This window comes from Neophocaena asiaeorientalis, unplaced genomic scaffold, assembly GCF_003031525.2.
Source record: "Neophocaena asiaeorientalis asiaeorientalis breed wild unplaced genomic scaffold, Neophocaena_asiaeorientalis_V1.1 scaffold830, whole genome shotgun sequence".
In the NCBI taxonomy this organism is placed as follows: Eukaryota; Metazoa; Chordata; class Mammalia; order Artiodactyla; family Phocoenidae; genus Neophocaena; species Neophocaena asiaeorientalis.
The window spans coordinates 268,993-280,782 of record NW_020172177.1 but is presented as its reverse complement, the minus strand read 5'-3'; the positions used below and the strand labels follow the sequence as shown (position 1 = coordinate 280,782).

Here is an 11,790-nt window from a genome sequence, read left to right as displayed (position 1 = left end):
GGGCGTGAGCAGGTGACTGACACCCTCGGAGACCAGAATTCTGGGGTCTGAGGTGGAGACCCGAGACTTGCCTAGGAGCAGAGCAACACAGGGCTGTGCAAGGCATACCCAGGAGGGAGGACGGCCAGGCTTTGGCCCTGACCGGCCTGTAGTCTCAGTCAAGTCACATTACTTTGCTGAGCCTCGGTTTCAACACATATAAAAAAATGGAGAGTGGACTAGATGATCTTTAAATCTTTCCAACTCTAACATTCTGTGGAACTCATTTGAATTTTGGGTTCTTTGACTGTAAAAAGTTACACTGTTGTCTACTTTCCAGGCCTGTTGTAGTGAGACTCCAATGCAATACAGGATATAAAATACTGACAACTAAGGCACTGCCTATCTTGGAAGGGCTTATAGTTCCACTGCCGACCTCGACTCTCAGAGATGGCTGAAGGTCTTGTGGAGGCCGTTTCTTTTCCCCCGTCCCCCCTAGTTCCAGGCAAACTAACTCCTCCCCTACTTGGGACCACAAGGAGGATGGTGCTGAGACGGAGAGCACTGAGGTTCAGGACTTACACAGTCCAGGGAGCAAGACAGGAACCGGAAAGAACAGGTTTTATCTGTTTATTTAAAAACAGAATATCTTTTTTATATACAAATATGAACATATTTACACAAAATATACATACTAGAGTTCCATGTCTTCAGGTTCCGCATCCAAAGTCCTGGGCTGGCTGGAGAGCAGGGGATGAGAGTCTCTCCTTTGGTCCAGAAATCCAGCAGAGTTCAGGCTGAGCAGGGTTTGGGCACTAAATCTAGATATTCTGGTTGAATGTATTTGGGTGGGGCAGGCAAAAATGGACCTTATCTAATCCCAACCAGAGAAACGGCTGGAAGTTAGTGATCCAAGTTAGTAACCCTGAGACCCCTGGGGAAAAAGAGACATTCTTGCTCCCAGCAGCTCCTTCACCTCCCTTGGTCTATAATCACTATTCTCTCTCCCCTACACCACAACCAAACCAGGAGCCCTTTTCACCAAGTCCTAGCAGCCCCCCACCAAGGGATCACAAACAACTGTGGATACAACTAAGAAAACATGAGGCTAGGGGAAGAGCTAAGGAGCCCCTAGGGTCAAGGACTCTACCTACCCTCCCATAGCCAGTAACTGAGGGGCGCACACCCCTCCTTCAAACTCTGTCAGCTCTTAGGCTCCCTCCCAAGAGCCTGCCTAGATTAAGATGCCTTAGATGGAGCACCTTTCAGAACCACAGGAATTAACCCCCTGGGGTAGGACCTGAGCAAGGTCTAGCTTTGCTGAATTCTTGTGTAGGCTGATGTCACTTTAAGCAGTCCTTGCAATAATAAATGTCCAGATGAATCAAAAGTTTATAAAAAGTCTTTTCTCTTATTAATGCATTTGGGGCAGTAGTCCTTAAAGAAGCTCCACTGTGCAGGTTTATGTACAACAAATATGTACATGCAGCAGGCCCAGAGGCCACCAGAGGGCAGAGGGTTTCTTCTGTAACAGTTTGAGCCTCTGGCCGACCCCTAGGCCCGCTGCTTTACACTTGCCCTGACAGCTCCCAAGTGGTGGGAGCCCGGCTCCCGCACTCAGGAGGCCAGATTCCAGCTCCAACTATGCCCGCACACCTGGACCTGGCCCACAGTCTCCACCTCCCGCCTCCAACCTCTGCATCATTAATACTGCTCTGGGGTCTGAGGAAAACACCTGCGTTTTACAGGCAAAGGTCACACAGCCACACGACACATGCACCGATCCCCTGTGGCGTTCCCCATGCAGCCACTGAACCCAGTGGCACACACACCACGGTTCACTTGGACTCTGACGTGACAACACAACGCACACTGTGGGCACGGTCACCCCTCCACGCACACACAGTGCACACCCAGACAAGCACTAACGCACACACAGTGACCTGCACACACTGTGGGAGGGACTCAACAAGCAGAGCCCTTCCGTCATCCAACAGAAGGACCGGAGGAAAAGGTCGAGCAGTCAGTGGGGTGGGGAGCATCTTCCTCAAGAAATGAGGTGTGTAGGGAGGCTCCCCGGGGATGAGCTGAAATCTTCCATGTCAGCAGAGGGAGCCAGGCTTAGGGGACGGAGGCAAGCCTGGGTCAGACCAGGTGCCCCCGCCCATTGATGTAGATGCCATTGCCCGTGGGCTTGGCCCGCAGGGTCCCATTCTCCTGAACAAAATGGTTCATGGCCTGTTTGATGCCTTCATCCTGATCTTCCTCCTCCTCTGTCCGCCCAGAGCCTGGAGACAGCAGTTCAGTCTGTGTTTCAATCTCCCTCACTGTGGTCAGCGTGGAGTAACTGCGGCCCTCTGCCTCTTCGCTCTGGAGACCAAGGGCGGAGGGCAAGTCAGGAACCAGGGCGGGGCAGCCAGACGTGAGGGGGTCGACTGAGGCACGCTGGGGTCAGGGGTCAGGCACAAGCAGGGGTTATGGTTGCTCAACGGCTCAGAGATGGGGGCCCAGGAATGAATGTTAGGCCTGGAGAAGGGGAGACTAGAGAGCAAAGGTACAGCGGGGCGGGGAGGGGATGGGATGGGGCAGCGTGAGTCTGAGGTATCAGGGACCGGTGAAGGGGCAGCTGACGCACCACATCTGGGACCCGGAGAGGGGCCTGAGGAGAGTGGTAGGGACGCCGGTGGGGCCGGGGGCCTCACCATCACAGAGCAGCTACTGTTGTCCTTGAGACCATCAGGGTGGCCCTCGGCTCTCAGCCCTACACTCTCCTCCGGCTGCAAGGCCCGCACATGGGGGAGGAGTCAGAACAGGGCTCAGCCTCTTCACTTCTGTCCTCCCCCAGCCTCCTCCCAATCACCTCCCCCCCAACCTGACCTGTCCATTCTCTCCTCGATGCAAACATCCTCACTTCCCCCACCCCTACCCTCATCCCACCCTAATCCCACCCTGAAACCAGTGCTGATGGTGGCTTCCCACAGCAACCTCGAAGGGGGTTGCTGAAGGGGGCCTTCTGAAGGAGCCCAGCAAACCCAGAGCAGCTCCAGACCTGCCGGGGCTGAGTCAGCGGCCAGACCTGGGGGCGGGCTGCGCTTCTGGTCCGCAGAGGGGCCCCGGCCCCAAGAATGCATCCAACCTTGGCACACACCTGGTTCCTGGGGTCCGAGTGATGGGAATGCAGCCTCCGGATGGAGTTCTCCCTGGTCAGGGTCAGCTCCTCCTCACTGGGAAGACACCCCCTGGTCAGGAGCTGAGGGTAGTGGTAGCCTCCCAAGGTGAACCTAGCCTGGCCAAGCCTATGTGAGCCGGGGCTGGAGGGTGTGGGCGCTGGATTGTCCCTGCAAGTGCGAGTGAGTGGCTGTAGGTGGCGGTGCGGCTGCAGAGCGTGTGTGTGCCCCTGTGATACACATGCATGCGGATCTGACCCTCACTCAGGCAGTGTGGCTCCCCTCATCCAGCTGCGACCCAGGCCCCAAGGCCCTTCTCACCTCCCAGAAGACTGGCTCTGCCTACCTCTGGTCCACAAGCTCCTCAGATGTCAGGCCGCCCAGTCTCCTCTCGCTCCTCGGTCCTGGCCCACCTCCTGCTTGCCTCCCCTTTGTTCCCTGCTTACCTCTACCCGCCCAGGAGTGGCCAGTACTCACTATTTCTGGGTCATCTGCTGGGCCTTGCGTCGATGGTATCGGGACATGAGCACCACCACCACCACCAGAAGGCAGAACAAGAGTGCGGCGATCACACCCACCACCACCACGGAGGCCGACACCAGATCCACCTGCTTCCCCGTGGTATTCTGGGGGTCTGCTGGAGACAGGCCACTGTCTGAGGCCGATGCCCAGATCCCTGACCGGCCCCCGGACTCCACAGCCCCCCACGCACTGTCCTCCCAAAACACGTCCCAGGACCACCCCCTCAGCCTGGCCCTCTGCAAAATACATGCAGTCCAGCCCCCTCCAAATAAATACTCTCCCAATTCACTCTCTCTGTCTTGCTCCCTGTCCCCCCATCAGGCCCTCGGCCCAGGTCCCAGCCTCTGCCCCAGTGCTTACCAAGTACATCCACATCCACCTGAGAATCCCTTGAGGAGAGCTCATTGCTGACGTGGCAGACGTAGGTGCCACTGTGCTCAGTGGTCAGCGGGGGGAAGGCCAGGGTATCTCCTTCTGCTTGTACCCCACTGGGCAGAGGCCCGTCCAGCCTGGAGGACAGGGAAGCTGATGGGTGCTGGCTGGGGAGGGCTGAGACTGCCACGACCCAACGTGCCCGGGCAGCTCTCCACCTCCCTCCCCCATGACGTCACCCAGAGCCACCGGCTGTTCCCACGGTGCCCCTCCTTCCCCTAGGCAGGTCTAGGCAGAGGTCCCTTCTCCCTGCCGCCCAGCCTGACCCAGGCACCCACACACACACTTGGGGAAGATCCACACGCGTGCCGTCCCACAAGCTCCATAGGCATCACGTCATCCCGCACTGGGTACCAGGTCCACACGGTATATAAAGTCCACACAACAGGACTGTCCCTTCCTATCGGGGCTCAGATGTACTTGGACCATGTGACTGCATGCCCCAGCACCCACGATGTTTCATGGCAGGATACATGAACACAGCCCCAGGCACAAGGCCACATGCGTGGCTCATCTTCTCACATGTGAGCCTGTCATGGGCTCACACACATGTGTCCCTGACCCCTCCCTGATTGTCTGGACATCTCAGACCCTGAAAAAAAGTCAAAGAACTGGCAGAGATGGGTGGGTGCTTCTGAGGTGCTAGCAACCTGGTAGTGACTATAAGAGTGTTAGTTTCACAACAGTCACAGTCAGCTGTATCTTTTTGTCTTATTCACTTTAGGCACTTACATAAATATATAAAGTATTAACGTTGAAATGCTGTATTATATTTCACGATTTTAAAGTTAAGGAAAAAGAAGCCAAGGACTTATCAGCTAATTTCCTGCCGATTACCACGTATCCTACACTCCTAGGTGCAAGGCAATGACAATGTTTGGTGAGCATGCATATTCTTGTATTGGTTTGAACATGTGCCCTAATTTATTTGGGGTTCAGAATATATTGTCCCAGCCCACGGTGAGTATGTGCTGGTCCTGAGGGAAAGACCCTGGTCCCAAGATAGGCCCTTACCGTGTCCAGTTGTACGAGGGAGGAGGCTGCCCTTCACTCAGGCACTTGAGCATAGCTCCTTCTCTGCCAACCTGCCACAGCTTTTGGTCTTCAAGGCCCCTCACAGAGGCCTCAGCAAGGACTGGAATGAAAAGTTGGAGGAGAAAGGATGGAAATGATACCTTTGATCACGCTCTTCCTCAAAGGGCCCCCGCCCCAGGCCCCACTTTGCCTGGAATAGCCTCCCCCTGCCCTTCTCCATCTTACTCATCTGCGGCCAAAGCTAGCCCAGCCCCGCCTTACTGACAGCTCCCTCCCCTCTCTAAGTTCAGAGAGTCCACATGGGTTTACCTGTGCAATGAGCCTATAAGTCCCTCTGCACAGCAATGTGGCACACCTTTTCTGAATCCCCCGTGGTCCGTAGCATAGCGCTAGTCACAGAACAGGTGCTCAGCAAACACTCCCTGATTCATCAAAGGCTTAACCATCCTACTAGTTCATTCATTTCTTTTTTTTTTTTCTTGGCCGTGTGGCGCAGCTTGTGCGATCTTAATTCCCTGACCAGGGATCGAACCCGGGCCTTTGGCAGCAAAAGCATGGAGTCTTAACCACTGGATCACCAGGGAATTGCGGTTCATTCACTTCTTTCACAGACATTTGTTGAGGACCTACTTTGTGCCAAATGCTGGGTTAGTATGAGTAGAAAACATTGCTATCCTCCAGAGAGGCTCAAAGTCTAATGCCAGGAAAACAGTATCGACTGTCGACCGAGCACCTTCTATGCGCTAAGCGCTATGCGAGAGGCTCTGCATTCATTCAGAGCCCTGTAAAGTTGACATAATAATACTCCTTCTGCTGATGAAGAAAATGAACCTTAATAAGATTGAATAACAGCTGGTAAACAGCAGAACTAGGGCTCATCCCAAGTCTATCTGTCTTCAAATCCTAAACTGTCTATTTTACAAAATGCTTTTAATTCCATGTTTATATCTGACTCTCCCAACAACCCCTGAAGCAGGGCCAGCTCCTTTGTAAACAGAAGGACACAAGGTCAGAGTGATTTGCCAAGGTCACCTGGGATGAGCTCCAGGTCTTCTACCTTGGACTGGTGCTCTCTCAGCCATACAAGGTGGCCTCCAGGACCCAGGCTGGCCAGACTGGTGTGGCTTAGGGTCTCTCACTATCTCACCAATCCCCTTGGAGCCCATGGGGGCGCCCTACCCAAGATCCAGGTACTCACAGGCCACTTGGAGGATGTGGGTGATCCTTTGGTCCTGGAGCAGGCCAGGGTGCGACACCACGCAGGTAAGTGGCTGTCCATTCATGCTGCGGCTGGGCACCAGATGGAATTCTGAAGTGACAGCAGCTGAGCGAGAGTGCGTGAAAGAGCGGCTGGATGTTGTGCCCTTGACCTCTGTGTCCCAGGTCACGCTGGGGGCCGGGCTACCCTCTGCTGTGCAGGAAGCTGCCAGTGTCAGGCCCTGGCCCTCTTCTAGTGCTGGACCAGGATTCAGTGAGGGCAGGGGAGGCACTGCAGATGGGGGGGAGGCAGAAATCACAACCTTCACAACCCCTGTCAGGAGGCCCTGCCCCATCCCAGTTCAGTCTTGCACAGGTGCAAAGTTTCAGGCCCCTTTTTCTTCTTTTATTTCATCAACAAAGATGCCAGGTGAGTGGTAGCATTTCAGCGGACTTTGTACCTTTCTCCAATGCTTGAATTTTTTACAATGAGTACGGGTCATTTTTTAAATAAAAATAATGAAGTAATTAAAAAACGAATCAGATAACATCTATATAATAATAATAACAGCCATCATTTATTAAGCACTTACTATGTGCCCAGAATTGTGCTAAACACTTTACAAACGTTGTCTCTTTTAATCCTGTCAACAAACATGAAGTAGGTGTTACTATCTGTATTTTACAGCTGAAGAAACTGAAGCTCAGGGAGGTTTAATGATTTATTCCAGATCAGTAGCTATTAGGTGGTGAAGCCAAGAGCCACACCCAGATTTTTCTACCAAGGCTGGTATTACTAACTTCCATGTAGATAAAGGGAAACTATAAAGGCCTTTATTTATTTTTATCTTCATAACATTAACAGTCCAAGCACAGAATGGAAAAGACTTAACTTGACCATAAGTCTAGGGCATCCGTGGAAAGTGGTGGTTTAAAAGGTGATTGTGGTCTCCAACCACATTCACTGAAGGTCCAGATCAGGAAAGGTCTCAGCCCCACTGGTCATAGCTGGGTCTGCATGTCCACATCTAGGCACCACATTCTAAAACCATGGAGCCCAGGGTGGTGAGGGAGGCTCTGAATGAGTGTCTTTAGTAGAACTATTGCAGAAACCTGTAAGTTTAGCTTGGAGAAGAAGAGACTTGGGTGGGGCATGACAGAGGTCCTCAGCTGGTGGAAAGGCTGTCGTGCAGAAGGGAGAATAAGCTTGTGCCATCTTGCTGGGGTGGGTGAAAGCAACCGAGAGGGAGATTTCAGATCAGCAGAAGGAAGAACAGCCTAATACGTGGATTCTTCCCCAAGCCTGACCAAGCAGTATCAAGCTTTTGGGGTCACTTGGAGAGAATTTCTGGATTGGGGTGAGGGGGGGGTGGCTAAATGAAGCTCCCTCACGCCTACAGGGCCCCACCTCTTTTTCCTGTTCCGCTTCTGCCCGCTCCATCTCTGCATCCCCCCGCCTCCAGCTTCTGCCCTCCAAGACCCGGGGCCTGAGGACCCGGTGCTTCTGCACACACAGCACCCCCGCCCCCATGGCCAACGGGCCTCACTTACCCAGCACGCGGAGCCGAAGCTGCGCCTGGAAGCTGCCGGCGGGGAAGGTACTGACGCGACACTCGTACTCGCCCTCGTCCGCCTGCACCGCGTTGCGCAGAAGCACCGCACCGTCCAGGGGGTTCCTTGGGGGAGGCGGCTGTTCCACGCGGCCCTCGTAGGCTGAGCTCACGTACAGCCCGTATTTAGAGTTCAGAAGTGCCAGCTCCTGGCCGCCCTCGCCCTCGTGCACACGAGCCCATGCCACTTGCTCCACCTGCTCGCCCGGGTCCCCTCGGTAGAAGCAGGGCAGTTTTGCGTCCTGGCCCAGCACCACGGTCACCAAGTCCGAGGTCTCCAGCTCGCCCGCCGGGCACCGACCTGCAGGGGGGCAGACAGAAGCAGCCAGGATTAGGGGCGCTGCCAGAGCGGGGGGAACACTTAACCACAATGATAATGTCCGCAAAGGCAGCCCGGAACTCCTGGAGCACTTTATGCTTGCAAAGCACGTTCAGTCCATTACCTCATTAGATTCACAAAACATTCCCAAGAGGCAGGTGTTATTATCGCCGTTTAACAGATGAGAAAACTGAGACCCAGAGACAGGAAGTGACTTGCCTAAGGCCACACAGGTGGTATGTGGAAGAGTCATACCCTCTCTCAGCCCAGGATTGTATCCTGAGCAATTGTAAGGTGGGGGCTATAACAGGAGGAGAGACCCAGCCTCTGCCCTCAGGGAGCTCCGGGAAATGGATTTTGTGCACACAAAGACGGGAAGCCATGGACAAACTTTCACAGAAGGCTCAACCTACCAAGGGGGGGGAGAAGTGAATGCTTTCAGAAAGTGTGGCCAGGAACCAAGGCAAGGGTCGAGAATAGTTGGTGTCTGGGATGGGGCATGTAGTGTAGGAAGGGTCCAAACCAGCAGGCCCTTCGGAACAGTCTTTTCATGGCTTTAAGATGAGAGACCTGGATTCCCAGAGAGAACAAGGTATTCTATGTGGGAGGAAGGGCATGAACCAAGGCTCAGAGATAGGAATGAGAACGTCACCGAAGACAGAAAGGCCCCAGGTCAGAGACCCAGAGATACGAGGTCAGCACAGACACACATGACAGGGTCAGAACCGTGAGCCAGAATCGGAGGACCAGAGATAGGGACCAGTGACAAAAGGCGAGTGTTTTGTGCCTCGACAAGGAGCAGTATGAAGCACTCAGGGGTATCTATCATGTAGCCTTATCTGCAAAGAAGGATGCATTTCCTGCACTCACAGAACCTGAGCTCTGTTCTGGAAGAGGAGATACGTGTGGAGACAGCTGTGGAGACACTTGTGATGGTTTCTGATTTAGCTCTTAGTGGTGTGTTGCAGGTTAGTCGTGGGATGGGACAGTCACAGTGGTCCCGAGTCACACAGGAGGGGCTCATGCATGAGTTGGGTAGAATCAGTAGGGGATGAGACCTGGAAAGGGGTCCCAGGTAAGGGACCAAGGTGGGCGAACCCCAAGGAGGTGGAGAGGCTGGCTGGTTCAGGAAGCAGAGAGGAGAGGACAGAACTAAGGCAGAGCAGGAAGTGGGACATCTGGTCAGAGGAAAATCACCCAGGACCTTTCATACCAGGCAAAGGAATTCAGATTTGGCCAAGATGACACAGGGAGTCCCTAAAGCATGAAGCCAATGGGCATGTGCCCTCAGACTAGAAAGTAGGGAGACTGGGGACAGGAGACCCACTAGGACCCTGCAGCTGCCATCCTGCACCGTGCTGCTGAGAGGACGGGACAGTTCCAGGGGAAGTTTGGCAGGATTTGGTCACTGACCAGAAAGAGAGAGGAAAGTCTCAAAGACAACTCCTGGGTTTCTAGGATAAGTAACTTATGAGGGAGGCGTGGCCGGGCAATCTCATGGCTGGGAAGAAAGAAATTTGGAGTTGTGGAATAAAGCGTGTGAAACACAAGGCTGGGGGCTGAGGCTGCAGACAGAGTGAAGGCTCTCTGGGATGGCAAGAGCTCCTTGCGTTGGAATGCATATCCAGCAATTCCCAAAAGTTCAAAGCTCCTGCCTCTGGCCAGCACTTCACACACCCTGCTGGCCCTCACCTTGCTCCCACCTGGAGCTCCTGCTGGAATGCCCTCCTCCCTATGTCTGGCAGTTCCTAGTCATCACTGTCTGGGTAACTCCTACTCATCCTTGAAGACTCTGCTTAGACATCACTTGCTCCTGGAGTCCTCCCTCCCCCCACCCCCACCTCAGGCAGAGTGAGGTGCCCTTCCTCTGTTCTCCTCTAGCACCCTGCTTTGACCCATCGTAGTACTTTATACCACAGATTGTATTTGCTATTTTCTTGTCTGCCTCTTCCACCAGATTGAGAACCTCAAGAGTATAAACTCGGTCTCACATCACATATGGAAACACGGTTTCCGATTTAGTGCTCAGTGGTCTGCATTCCTGGCACATAATTTGTGCTCAGTTAATGTTTATTGACTGACTGACTGAGTGAATGGGTGCGTGAATGAATGAATGCGAGAGACAGGCGGAAGAAGGAAAGGGTAGAATGAGGAGGAATGTGCAGTCTTCGGTTGGGCTGGGCAGGGAGGGGGTTGGCATGGCAACCTTAGGCTTGCCTTAGAGACAACCTTAGAGACAGGATAGGCTGGCTACCTGGGTTCTCTGCCAAAGGAAACACCTCCAGACTGGACCTAGGGAGAAGGAAGGGGATGCAGGGTGTCAGGCGTGGAGGGAGAAAGTGAAGCCCCGCTAGAGTGGACCAGAGGGGTCCAGTGAGGCAGAGCGTGGGACAGAGGAAGGGGGTCCCATGGCCCTGCTAGCAAGGGAGGAGGAAGGGAGGATACTCTTGGGAGCTGGGAGGTCCCAAACGGGACAGGACAGACCTGCAGGGCCAGATACCAGGGCCCTGACCTGCCTAAGCTGATGTTGGTCCCACCCAGCCCAGCCTGGGAGTCCAGCTAACCATCTGCACCTCTCCCAGACACCTCCTCCTGGCGCCAGAGGGAGCAGGGCTGCCAAGGAAGGGCTGGAGGTGGGCTTGAGATAGGGGCTTCCCAGTACTTCCTCTGCTTCGAACACTGGTGTCCATGTAGGTCACAGGGAGTCCAAGGCCTGCTCCACTGGAACATTCAAACCCTTTCAAAGACTATTTCTAGGACAATGTCAGATGGCATATTTTCCATCCCCATCCCTACACTTGCTAACCAGCTGGCCCCTCCGCAACACGAATCACTCACATTTCCCCCCCAAAAAAATACCTTTTTTTTTTTTTTTTTTTTTTTTTTTTTGCCACACAGCGGCATGCAGGATCTTAGTTCCCCAACCAGGGATCGAACTCACGCCCCCTGCAGTGGAAGCTCGGAGTCCTAACCACTGAATTGCCAGGGAATTCCCAAAAATACCCTCTTAGGGTACTACATGCATCAAGTCCCCAGCACATGTCTGAGTCCAATCTTCCACATCCCTACCTGTGGGTCCAAGATCCCCATGATCCCAAGTGATAAGCCCAAGCTTTGTAGGATGAGGAACCCAGTAAAATCAGAAAGTCCCTTCTGGGTGAGCTCCCCATTGTCCTAAATCCACTGTTTAGTGGGAGCATATCAGCTTGAGCAATGCCTTCCTTCACTTACACACACGTGCGCGCGCACACACACACACACACACACACACACACGCTGCAAGAGAAGGAAAAGAGAACTTGGGCTTTAGAATCCCTGTCCTGGGCTCAGTGGACCCAGAAGCTCATACTCCCAGGGTAAGGTAGGCCAGGACTGCCTCCCACTGCCCTCCCCCACCCAGTGCCCACCCAGCATCAGCATGATGATGTCACCAGAGCAAAGGAGACACGCCGCCTGCCTGGTGAGGTCACCCTGCGGGCATGTAGTAGCCAGGCCAGGCCCACGGACCCTGCTGCTGCAAAGTGTTTCC

General features: G+C 53.9%; 1 protein-coding gene across 3 annotated transcripts in view; it reads right to left on the bottom strand.

Annotated features, from left to right (window-relative positions):
• Nucleotides 1-593: 593 nt before the first annotated feature.
• The window catches only part of NECTIN4 (nectin cell adhesion molecule 4), a 17,459-nt gene continuing 6,262 nt past the window's right edge, over nucleotides 594-11,790 (bottom strand). Inside the window, exons 2-10 of one of the 3 annotated variants that reach the window (XM_024757446.1) lie at nucleotides 8,140-8,243; nucleotides 7,884-8,045; nucleotides 6,334-6,624; nucleotides 5,115-5,235; nucleotides 4,029-4,177; nucleotides 3,624-3,783; nucleotides 3,128-3,203; nucleotides 2,682-2,756; nucleotides 594-2,349 (exon numbers count right to left, since the gene is read on the bottom strand). In XM_024757446.1, coding sequence (XP_024613214.1) covers nucleotides 2,125-2,349; nucleotides 2,682-2,756; nucleotides 3,128-3,203; nucleotides 3,624-3,783; nucleotides 4,029-4,177; nucleotides 5,115-5,235; nucleotides 6,334-6,624; nucleotides 7,884-8,045; nucleotides 8,140-8,243 — 1,363 coding nt within the window. In that variant the 3' untranslated portion in view covers nucleotides 594-2,124. Of the gene's footprint in view, nucleotides 2,350-2,681; nucleotides 2,757-3,127; nucleotides 3,204-3,623; nucleotides 3,784-4,028; nucleotides 4,178-5,114; nucleotides 5,236-6,333; nucleotides 6,625-7,883; nucleotides 8,244-11,790 lie in introns of all 3 variants that reach the window. The other 2 variants (XM_024757441.1, XM_024757432.1) reach the window with 2 other exon arrangements.